The following is a 12,571-nucleotide window of genomic DNA, read 5'->3' on the forward strand; positions in this document are numbered from 1 at the left end:
TTTAAATAATTTAAAAATGTCGAGTTGGGTCACCCCATTTTTGACAACCAGCCAAGCTAAAGCAGACAGCTAGGACTGGTATTTTTAGACTGGGAAGGAGCCATGGGTTTTGGCCCTCCCCAGCGTAAAAATATCAGCCCACAGCTGCTCCAGAAAAGGCACATCTACGCTATTACTTGCGCTAATTTTGCTTATAAATAGTCTGTAGATTAATTTTTGGCTTCGTATTTACTTGTCATGTTGCACGATTTACTAAGGAGTCAAATATTTCCAAATAGCAAGCTACCTCTCCTATGTTGTGCTTGCAATATGGTTTCATTCTTTTCGTGAGAGCTAATTGCATACAATTTGAGGGTTTTGTGCAGTATGTATTTTAGATGATCAGCTGATAATTAGGGATGTGATTATTATAATCAAGGAGAATACTTACTACATTATGTGTGACTGCGTGGTTCAGTGATTAGCACTGTGCATTAGCACTAACACAGCAGATCCTGGGTTCAAATCCCACCACCAACAACATTGTATGTTTGTATGTTTTCCCCATGTTTGCGTGACTTTCCTCCAGGTTCTCTGGTTTCTTCCCACACTCAGTGGACATGCTAGTAGGAAATGTAGATGGTGAGACTCCATAGGGACAGTGATGATAATGTCTGTAAAGCGTTGTGGAAATTAATGGTTATACATAAATAAGTAAAATAAATATTAATGAAATGCTTTGTAACAAATTTAATATGGAATAACCAGGGAAGGGCATGCCCCATACTCTACAAGGTCTGTGGGGTTGGAGGTCCTGCCAGTAACTGATTTATGCCCTCACTTTGGCTTCTCTATGTTGTGTTGCTGTGTGCACTGTATAATTTCTTGTCAGTGGACTCAGCTCACTACTGAGTGTCTTCTCCTTTGAGATGTGTATATGCATGACTAATGTATCTGCATGTGGGAATTTTATATGTGCGTTTATGCATTCAATATGAATTTCCATATACATATGTATACTGCACGTATAAATATCTGTGCTTATGCAGGTGGGGATGACAAAGGGAAATGCAATTGTGCAGAGAAAACGTGTGCACAGCTGACTAATGGTGCTCAGGTAGGTTCTCAAACCATAATTAATAAAAATGGAACCTGGCACTCAACTTAGTGTAAAGATTGTTGGTCATTTTTATTCTATCCCAAACAGTAGCATTACAAAACGTTTTGGTCCATGCAAAAAACCTTCGTCAGTTGCGTACTGAGGGTTTTGATACAAATACTATGGCCAACCATAGGATAGCACTATGGTGAATGCCAAGAGGCTATGAAGTATATATCTAGTATATCTGACTACAACATAGCCTCTTGGCATTCACCATAGGGCTATCCTGTGGTTGGCCATAGTATTTGTATCAAAACCCTCAGTACGCAACTGACAAAGGTTTTTTACATGGACCGAAACGTTTTGTAATGCTACTGTTTGGGATAGAAAGGAAGATGCAGACCCATTTTGTAGAGGGGTCCTTCGCTATTAGTATCTGCCCCTGTGAAAAACACACAGATAACAAAGAATAAAGCATTACATGAGTAAAATAATTAATATTACATTGGTTATGGGATTCTTCAAACTATTTCAACAAATGTTAAAATTTTCTCTGTTTTTCCTTTTGTAGTCATATCATTCTGTACACATTTTTGCTCATGAAATGGTCTTTCACAAGTAATATACTTCATATTAGTAATATACTTCATATATTTCACAAGTAATAATGGACCAATAGTCCAAGGCATCCTAGTTTTTCCAGACTGTTTTTTTTCTATACCATTTTTACGCACAAATGTTTTACTATTTTCCAATCCCGTTTAATTGCTATAGAATACTGTATACTTTACAATTTCATATATGTCACACAGATACCATCCCTAATAATTGCCTGTCAGTGAGAAACATAGACAAAAAAAAACAAGCTACCGATCGATGTACACAAAGCAATGCAGTCTACCCAGCACTAGTGTATAGAGACTGAAAAGCGCTATGCTCACTGTTTTTGAATCTAAAGCTCAGATATCTTTTGTTAAGCAGCGGCTATGAATGACGTATATAAATAGGAGCTGGGACGCTTTATTTCAGAGATCCAGTGTCTATACAACAGCTACAATGGGAAAGGTACTTTCAGCACTCCAAAATATCTTATGTATTGCAACTGAACTCATCATTTTCTTAATCAATCCAATGCTACAACAAAAGTGTTTTCTATGTATTTCAACTTATTGTTACATTTGTCACACTTCGCAGTAGAAGCTTAAGAGAAAACACGAGAGAGGCTGGGAAAATCGGTTCTTACATACCTTACTTCAATTCTTACATAAATAATACATCTAACATTTGTTGCTTGCTTCATATTGTTTGTTTTGGATGTCTAAATTCCAAAGTTTTGATATTAAACATGTAAGTTGCGTTACAGATCATCTTTTATGAAGACAAGAACTTCCAGGGTCGCTCCTATGAGTGCAACTCTGACAACACAGATCTTCACTCCCATTTCAGCCGCTGTAACTCTATCAAAGTGGAAACTGGAAACTGGATGGTGTATGAACGTGCCAACAATCAGGGGCACCAGTACTTTTTAAGAAGGGGAGAATATCCTGATTTCCAGCACTGGATGGGCTTCAATGACTCCATCAGCTCTTGTCGTATTATTCCTCAGGTATGGAGTCTTAGCAATCAATTAACAAAATGTCATATTATAAAATATATTTTTGGTTTTTATTTTTCATGATCACATCACATAATGAAGTTAAAGGGGTTGTCTACTACTACTAGCGCAGCCTTCTCATTCCACATGGGTGGCCCAGTTAAAATAAAAACACTTAGACTCTTCTCCAGTGTTAGCACCATTCTAGTGGCGCAGGCACTAGCGTTCCCGGGGCTCAAGTGAGGTTGTTATGACACATTTTACATTGTTAGCTAATACTTACACAGTCTAAGACTACATTCCCACAATGAGCTTTTGATGAGTTTTTGATGTTGCAAATTTTCTGCACCATTTCTCCAACTATTATGTACATTGGGTTACTTCCATTTTTTAATTGTGTCTTGAGTGTGTGTGGTTTTTACACGCATTTTGATCACATTTTTGATGCTGTGGTTTTTATCTCTTGTCGATGAGTCATGCTTTAACACCTTAATGACAGGGCCAATTTGGTACTTAATGACCAAGCCAATTTTTACAATTCTGACCTCTGTCACTTTATAAGGTTATAGCTCTGGAGCGCTGCTTTAACAGATCCCACTGATTCTGAGACTATTTTGTCATGACATATTGTACTTTATAATTGTGGTAAAATTTCTTCGATATGACTTGCGTTTATTTATGAAAAAATGTAAATATGGCAAAAATTTAGAAAATTTAGCAATTTTCAAACTTTGAATTTTTATACCCTTAAATAAGAAAAATGTCACACAAAATACTTAATAAATAACATTTCCCACATGTCTACTTTACATCAGCACAATTTTGAAAACAACTTTTTTTGTTATAAGGGTTAAAAGTTGATCAGCGATTTCTCATTTTTCCTATAAAATTTACAAAACCTTTTTTTAGGGTCCACCTCTTATTTGAAGAGACTATTGGGGGACAATATAACAGAAAATACCCAAACGTGGCACCATTCTAAAAACTGCAACCCTCAAGGTGCTCACAACCAAATTCAAGAAGTTTATTAACCTTTCAGGTGGTTCACAAAAACTAAAGCAATGTGGAAGGAAAAACTGAACATTTTATTTGTTTCACAAAAAATATACTTTAAACCAATTTTTTTATATTTTCACAATGGTATCAGGAGAAAATGGATCACAAAATGTGTTGTGCAATTTCTCCTGAGTATGCAGATACCCCATATGTGGGGAAAAGCTACTTTTTGGGTGCATGTCAGGGCTCAGAAGGTAGGATGCACCGCTTGACTTTTTGAACACAAAATTGTCTGGAATCAATGGTGGCACCATGTCGCGTTTGGAGACCCCCTGATGTACATAAACAGTGGAAAACCCCCAATTTTAACTCCAACCCTAACTCCAACACAACCCTAACCCAAGCACAACCCAACGCGCTTTAGCCCAACCCTAACTTTAGCCCAACTCACTTTAGCCCAACCCTAACTTTAGCCCAACTCATTTTGAACCAACCCAAAACCTAACTTTAGCCCATCTCACTTTAGCCCAACCCTAGCCCTAACTTCATCCCAACTCACTTTAGCCCAACCCTAACCTCAACTTTAGCCCAACCTTAACTTTAACTCAAGCCCAACCCACTTTAGCCCAACCCACTTTAGCCCAACCCACTTTATCCCAACTCTCTTTAGCCCAACTCACTTTAGCCAAACTCTAACCCTAATGGAAATAAATAAATTTTCTTATTTTATCATTTTTACCTAACTAAAGGGGTGATTTACCATTTTTTAAAATTTTGATCACTGTGATAGGGTCTATCACAGTGATCAAAATGAACCAATAGGAAAAATTTCCTATTGTTGCCAGGTACCGGCAGATCTCAGCAGGCACACTGCGCATGCGCCCGCCATGTTCACCTGGAAGAAGACACCAGTGGCCCAGAGGAATCCACGGGGGGTTGCAGGGACAACAGAGGTATCGGGGGAGATCGGGGGACCCTATTTCATTCTCCTCTGATGTGCAATCACATCAGTGGAGAGAGAAATTAAATGGAAAATCAGACTTTTTTGTAGTCACTGTTAATAACGCCGATTGCAACAGCGGGGTCATTAAAAACCAACTCTAGTCATGTTCTCTGGGGTACCAGCTACCCCTGGAAGCCGAGACCCTGGAGAAATTCCGACTCTGGGGAGCCCTATAAACGTATTCCTCAGCGCTGTTAAAAAGCGGTGCTGTGGTTTAAGTACCCTTAACTGCTGCCGTTAAAAGGTGTCTTGGCAGTCGTTAAGGGGTTATATAAAGCTACTTTGTTTTTTATACTTCCTAGTATTTGGCTTGGACAAAATGTTATTGATATAATCATGTATGGATTATGTGTGTTTTTGGTGCATTTCTGCAATGGAAACACATGTACATTTTTTACCTGTGGATTTTACCTGTAAGAGAAATTGACATGTGGATTTAAAAGAAGCACCACAGGTCAGTTTATGTTGAGAAAAAAAAATAGCTCAGTGGGCATTAAATTTCTATAAATCACATCCACTTTGCTGAAATTGTAAGATGCTGCGTTTTTGATACACAGCTTTGAAAACTCACCCAAAACTATTTGTGGTCACGCAGCTTAAGAGTTCAGAACTGGGAGGGTAGATGGTACTACAATTTGATACAATTTTACGGCACCTCTGCTATACTTTATAAAGTTGTACTTTTTAGAGTTTTACTATTTTATTATTGCCAGCACTCATATTTTGCAGTTTACCAAGATTTTAAACCAGCTATGTGTCTGTTCCAGCTTTTGTTTTCCTTTTTATCGGTTATGACTTTTTGTATCTGTTGACTATTCTTCTTCTGCTTCAGAGGTTGTAGTTCTTACTTCATGAATGCTGATTTAGAGTATGTGCATACAATGTCTTTCCTCACCTAGCCAAATTAGTTCTCATGCTTTGCACTGACGAGGGTCAACAGCCCGAAACACCGTGTCTACGAATTGAGATACTGATTTGGCTTTTATCCTAAGTCATATTGGACGACTTGTTAAAGATTTGATTGTGACTTGTAGGATCGCTACTTCCAATAAGTGGCACTATACAGTTTAAGTCCTCTTTTTCTCAGAAGAGGCAATTTGCATATTATATTTCCTAGGCAATGCTGCAGGTTCACAGCTGGCATCTTTTTCCTATACTTTCAGTTAAAAAAGGTGGGCAGCTTCAAAACAAAGTCTCCCAAAAAATAAACGATACTTCTTTTAACCACTTCACCGTTTCTGAACCCTGAAGTACTAAAAAGAAGAAGAATAGTTTGAACATGTGCACAGCAATTTCATTTTACATTGATGCTCATAATGTTCTTTTGTGGCTCATTCTTAGGCTGATTTCAAGCAGAATCCACCCAAAAAAGATGTCATGTGCACAAATCTTAAGTCTCACTGTTTTATTTGAACAACTTCTGCAGGATTCAACTTGATTAAATTGGATTATGTGCTGGTTAACATTGACATATTGTAATAATAATTTTACTAAATTGATTAGCTTCATATCTTTATGTTGGCGAAGAAACTTCACTTGGAAAAATATTTTACAAGTACAGCACGTAGCATTTAAACTTTTTAAATGAATAAAATAACGAGGCGGCCATTATTATTTTCAGCATCGTGGAACTTTCCGCATTAGAATCTATGAGAGAGAAGACTTCCGGGGCCACACAGTGGAATTCATTGAAGATTGCCCACAAGTTTACGAAGAATTTAAATACCATGACATCTGCTCTTGCAATGTGCTCGAGGGACACTGGATCTTCTATGAATTGCCCAGTTATAGAGGGCATCAGTATTACCTCAGACCTGGAGAGTACAGGAGATACTCTGATTGGGGAGCTGTGAATTCAAGGGTTGGCTCCTTTAGAAGGGTTCAGGATCTGCACTAAATGTGTGCCAATATTCTTTCTATTTTAACTGACAATAAAATGCATAAAAATAATGTTTGTTTTTTTCTTTTTTTCGGATACTTCAGCATAGGTTTGTAGATAATGTCCTGTCTTATTCTTTCAATTTTTTTGTAATGATTTATATTGGAATCTAATTTGAAATTAGGTTTTACACACTAGCCACTTAGCCTCATAAGGACAAAATCTAATTTACCCTTAATGTCTAGATTTTTTCCATTGCTACATTCCAAAAGCCATAACTTTTTATTTTTTTTGCAGATAATTGTGTCAAAGGCTTATTCTGTTATGGGATTGAGTAATAGTTCTCATTTTGGGGTATATACAGCCTAATATCTAACTTTAATTAACTCTTTATGGGAAAGAATAGAAAACAAATCTGTGTTTTTTGACATTTTACACTTTTCATTTGCATCACAGCTAAAGTGTTACAGAAAAAAATTACTTACCAATACCTGATTCCATTACTAATGCACTACAGCATGCAGGAAGCTCCACTCACAAATATACCATCCATGCTTGAGAGAGGTTGCTTAGTATTACAAATGCACAAAGATAAGGCTTGTAAAGGGTGCCAGTCACATATACCCATACTATCAGATCGGGTGGCCTAACTAGTTGTATGTAAGGGAATCATACAGGGACAAACACACAAATTCCCCGCACCAAAACTACAATGCTTGGCTGCCTCCTGTAAAGATTAAAAATGTGCAAGGCCTTTGTTGATATTTTGGCCCAAATACACAAACTTGCAACCCACATAGGTTTTACTGATTGTCTTGTAAATCTCTACTCTAAAATTAAAAGCAATTAACAACATAAGGACATAAATCCCTACGGGGCACTGTGCACTGTAGGATACATAAGACTATTTGACTCATGTCTAATTGTCACACACCACTAAAGTGGCATCAATTTCCACAGAGTAGAAACAGTAAAATAAGCCTCTGATACACCTTCCACTGAAGGCAACCCACCAGATGGAGAACCAACTTTGAGTCTCCACATTTCAAAAAATTGTTTGTAACATCATCAGCAGTAGCAAACAGCAGGCACAGTAGCCACAATAAAGGTGGCACAGACTACAATAACATAAGATCAATGCATGACACTAAAAATTACACCATCGCCTAGTCTGCCCAGTCTGAGACTGGGGTGCAAAAGTCATTGTAGATCTATGACTTGTTCACGTTGATGAAAGTTAGGCAGTTTACATTTTCAGGGGACAGCCGGATGCTCTTATCTGTCAGGACACCACTAGCAGCTCTGAAGACACGTTCTGAGAGAACACCGGCTGCAGAGCATGACAACACCTCCAAGGCGTCACAGGCAAGCTCAGGTCACAGTCTAAAAAATATGTGAAATGACTCGCAGAAATTGCTTACGCCACTTACATGTACACTGCTGCTGCTAATGGTTTTGCAATGACGCTTTGATGTTCACAAGGTTGGACTTGGACGTCTAGAACTGCAATGCACACTGTGTGCCTCACTACTGTCTGGGAGAAAGCTACTTTTAAGGTTGTCTACATGAGCATTTCAATACTCCAGCATGCGCGTGTCCCTTTCCAGGAGGGAAGCATCGGGCAAAATTTACTCTTGTACTGTGGATCTAATAGAGTGGCAACCCAGTTGTCAGGGTTTCTAACCCAAAGAATACGAGCATCATGTTGAAGATAATGCAGCATGAAGGCGCTCATGTGTCCGGTGCTTCCCTGAGGTTCAAGTCCATTGTGTGTTGGTTGGGGGTAGTAGGAAAGACAAATGCTTAGCACTCGACTTTTTGTAAAATGGTGCTAGTGGAGGGAACCAAAAGTCCAAAAGGCATAAGTTCAGAAAAAAATCACTGCACACGTACAAGAAAAATAATGCTTCAGGTGCATATTTATTTGATGCTGATAGGTGAAGCGACAATTTAGAGACGTTCCGGCCAACTAATGGCCTTTATCATATAGTCGCTGGAAAAAAAAGAAAATATAACAACCATAAGAAAAATATAACAATAGCAGAATATATGCAATATTTATAGATAAGATTATTTACAATAGGCATCTCCAAAATGTAGGTTAATTCTGAAGAAATTGTATTGATGCGACAGGGCACTATCCCCAGATAGAGGCATCCAAGACAAGGAGAAAGGGTTAAGCAATGGCAGATATATTCAAGGTACAGAGGTGTCAAATTAGCATCATGGGTAAACCAGGTAAGGTGTGTCACCGCAATGAAATATGTCATAGGGCATATTAAGCCCTGTAGATAATGATAAAAAAGGAAGGAAATATTAGCTGTAAAAATTATTAGATGGAATGGTTTATATATCTAAAGTTGCTTATCTGAGTTCCAGTTGAGTAATGGAATTATAACATTACTATGCAGAGTGTAGTAAATGGGAGAACCATACTGTACAATGAGATATATAAAGCAAAGATATAGAGGATGGAGGTAGTAGTTGCCATATTAATGGCTATTAATACCCTGTGAAGTCAATGCCCAGTGTAAGCAATGGGTTCAGGAGGAGCCGGTTTCCAGGGAATACAGGCTTACTGGGAAACATAAGAGTAGTGAAGGGTTAAATCGCTCCCCCGAGAGAGCAAGGAGCACTATATTGTAGGAGTGCTGGATGGTTTTACTTACAGTCAGTGGTGGAGCAGTGGAGGATGCAGGCACTCTTGTGCCTTTGCAGTGAATGAGCTCTGTGTAAGGAGGAGCGCTCATACGTTAGAGCCCTGGTTGGTCACATGACCGGAAATGATGTAAGACACTTCTGCAGAACTCAAAGGTAGGGTCGCTTAGCAACAAGCCTAGTGTGAAGCGTTCACAGGAAGCCAGCCTGCACTGGAGCACCCTGTAACCCCTGTTCTATACATTCTCCCCAAAATACACAAGGATCTGTGCAATCCACCAGGATTTCCCATAGTCGCTTCTACAGACTCTATTCTTAACCCACTATCCATCTTTCTAGGAAAAATATTGACACCTCATACTTATATCACTAAATCTGAGCGAGGCCAATATGGACACGTACCTAAGGGATTTTTGTTTGGACCTCTTGAATATAGTCTAAAGGGAGAATTTTTTTCATTTTGACAAAGATTTTTACATCCAAGTTTGCGGGACAGCAATGGGGTCGAACGTAGAACCCGCCTATGCTAATCTCTATATGGATAGATTTGAACAGGATCACATTTACCCTGATCCACTGATTCAGGAACACGCTTTAGCGTGGTATCACTACATTGACAATATTTTTTGTGTCTTGCTTAGAGACCTCAACAGTCTCTTGACATTTTTCAACATGCTCAATGGCATCAGACAGGAACTTAAATTCACACTTTCTCATGAAGAAAAACTGAAATTTGGCAAAAAAATGTGAACATTTTGCAATTTTCAAAGTTTGAATTTTTATGCCATTAAATCACAGAGATGTCATACAAAATACTTAATAAGTGACATTTACCACATGTCTACTTTACATGAGCACTATTTTGGAACTAAATTGTTTTTTTTAGGGAGTTATAAGGGTTAAAAGTTGATCAGCAATTTCTCATTTTTACAATACCTTTTTTTAGGGAGTACATCACATTTGAAGTCACTTTGAGGGGTTTATATGATAGAAAATACCCAAGTGTGACACCATTCTAAAAACTGCACCCCTCTATGTGCTCAAAACCACATTCAATAAGTTTATTAACCCTTCAAGTATTTCATAGGAATTTTTGGAATGTTTAAAAAAAATAAACATTTAACTTTTTTTCACAAAAAATTTACTTCAGCTCCAATTTGTTTTATTTTACCAAGAGTAACAGGAGAAATTGGACCACAAATGTTGTTGTGGAATTTGTCCTGAGTACGCTGATACCCCATATGTGGGGGTAAACCACTGTTTGGGCGCATGGCAGAGCTCAGAAGGGAAGGAGCACCGCTTGACTTTTCAATGCAAAATTGACTGGAATTGAGATGGGACGCCATGTTGCGTTTGGAGAGCCCCTGATGTTCCTAAACATTGAAATCCCCCACAAGTAACACCATTTTGGTAAGTAGACCCCCTGAGGAACTTATCTAGATGTGTGGTGAGCACTTTGACCCATCAGACAAAGCAGGGGTGGAGGGCACTATCAACAATAACAACACGATATAGTAATAGGGGATCTACCCAGAGTATGTCAATATAGAATACGACAAGAGAAGAAAAGAGACATACCAAAAACTGGGGAACATCATAAATACAAAATGTACTAATTTGAAATAATTTATTAGAGTCCAAACAACACATACCACAAGAAAAATTACATAAAAACATAAGCATTAAAAACAGTAAATGGACAACCCCAAAAAGAGAGGTGAAGCCCCCTGGGAACCGGACAGATAGGTAAAGTGCCTGTGATGAGGGAATTGCACTGTTACAATAAATATCATTAGAAATCATAGGACATGACTGTAAGCAACAATCACAATAGTGCAAAGATGCAAAAACAGGCTGCAATTGTCGTAACTTTGTAACTTTGTAGATGTGAATTCAAAGCATACAGGAATAAATGATTCCATTATATGAAAGGCATAAGCTATATACAACAGATGGAACTTTGACCCATCAAGTGCTTCACAGAAGTTTATAATATAGAGCCATAAAAATAAAAAATCATATTTTTTCCAACAAAAATGATATTTTTGCCCCATATTTTTTATTTTCCCAAGGGTAACAGAAGAAATTGGACCCCAAACATTGTGGTCCAATTTGTCCTGAGTACGTTGAGAGCTCGGAAGAGAAGATGCGCCGTTTGGAATGCAGACTTAGGTGGATTGGTCTGCAGGCATCATGTTGCATTTGCAGAGCCCCTGATGTACCTAAACAGTAGAAACCCCCCACAAGTGACCCCATATTGGAAACTAGACCCCTAAGGAACTTATCTAGATGTGTTGTGAGAACCTTGGACCCCCAAGTGTTTCACTACAGTTTATAACGCAGAGCCGTGAAAAAAAATCATTTTTTTCCACAAAATTTATTTTTTTAACCCCCAGTTTTGTATTTTTCCAAGAGTTACAGGAGAAATTGGACCCTAAAAGTTGTTGTCCAATTTGTCCTGAGTACGCTGATGCCCCATATGTGGGAGGAACCACTGTTTGGGCACATGGCAGAGCTCGGAAGGGAAGGAGCGCCGTTTAAAATGCAGACTTAGATGGATTGGTCTGCAAGCGTCACGTTGCATTTGCAGAGCCCCTGATGTACCTAAACAGTAGAAACCCCCCACCAGTGACTGCATATTGGAAACTAGACCCCCTAAGGAACTTATCTAGATGTGTTGTGAGAGCTTTTAACCCCCAAGTGTTTCGCTACAATTTATAACGCAGAGCCGTGAAAATAAAAAAAATTCCCACAAAAATTATTTTTTAGACCCCAAATTTTCCCAAGGGTAACCAGAGAAATTGAACCCCAAAAGTTGTTGTCCAATTTGTCCAGAGTATGCTGATACCCCATATGTGTAATAATATGTGTAACATATGTGTAACATATGTGTAACAAATTTGATTACACAAAAATGATCTTTCCGCCACAAATTTTTATTTTCAAAAGGGTAAGGGTACTTTCACACTAGCGTTTTTTGTAAATCCATCACAATGCGCCGTTTTGCAAAAAAAACGCATCCTGCAAAAGTGCTTGCAGGATGCGTTTTTTCCCCAAAGACTTCTATTGGCGACGCATTTGCGACGGATTTGCACACTTCGCATCCGTCTTGTGACGGATGCGTCGTGCTTTGGCGGACCGTCGGGAAAAAAAACCCCTACATGTAACGTTTTTTTCTCCCGACGGACCGCTTTTTCCAACCGCGCATGCGTGGCCGGAACTCCGCCCCCACCTCCCCGCACCCTACAATGGGGCAGCGGATGTGCCGGAAAAATGCATCTGCTGCACCCATTGTGCAAAGCATTAAACGCTAGCGTCGAAATCTCTCCCCGACGCATTGCGACGGGGAGATTCCGACAC

At 38.8% G+C, this 12,571-nt stretch overlaps 1 protein-coding gene across 1 annotated transcript; it reads left to right on the forward strand.

Moving 5' to 3' along the window:
• Positions 1-2,089: 2,089 nt before the first annotated feature.
• On the forward strand, positions 2,090-6,624 carry LOC138644843 (gamma-crystallin 2-like). The gene is made up of 3 exons (XM_069733731.1): positions 2,090-2,146; positions 2,445-2,687; positions 6,296-6,624. The coding sequence occupies exons 1-3, from the start codon at positions 2,138-2,140 to the stop codon at positions 6,569-6,571; spliced, it is 528 nt and encodes a 175-aa protein (XP_069589832.1). The 5' UTR covers positions 2,090-2,137; the 3' UTR covers positions 6,572-6,624.
• Positions 6,625-12,571: the final 5,947 nt, after the last annotated feature.

This window comes from Ranitomeya imitator, chromosome 7 (genome assembly GCF_032444005.1).
Source record: "Ranitomeya imitator isolate aRanImi1 chromosome 7, aRanImi1.pri, whole genome shotgun sequence".
NCBI classification, from domain to species: domain Eukaryota; kingdom Metazoa; phylum Chordata; class Amphibia; order Anura; family Dendrobatidae; genus Ranitomeya; species Ranitomeya imitator.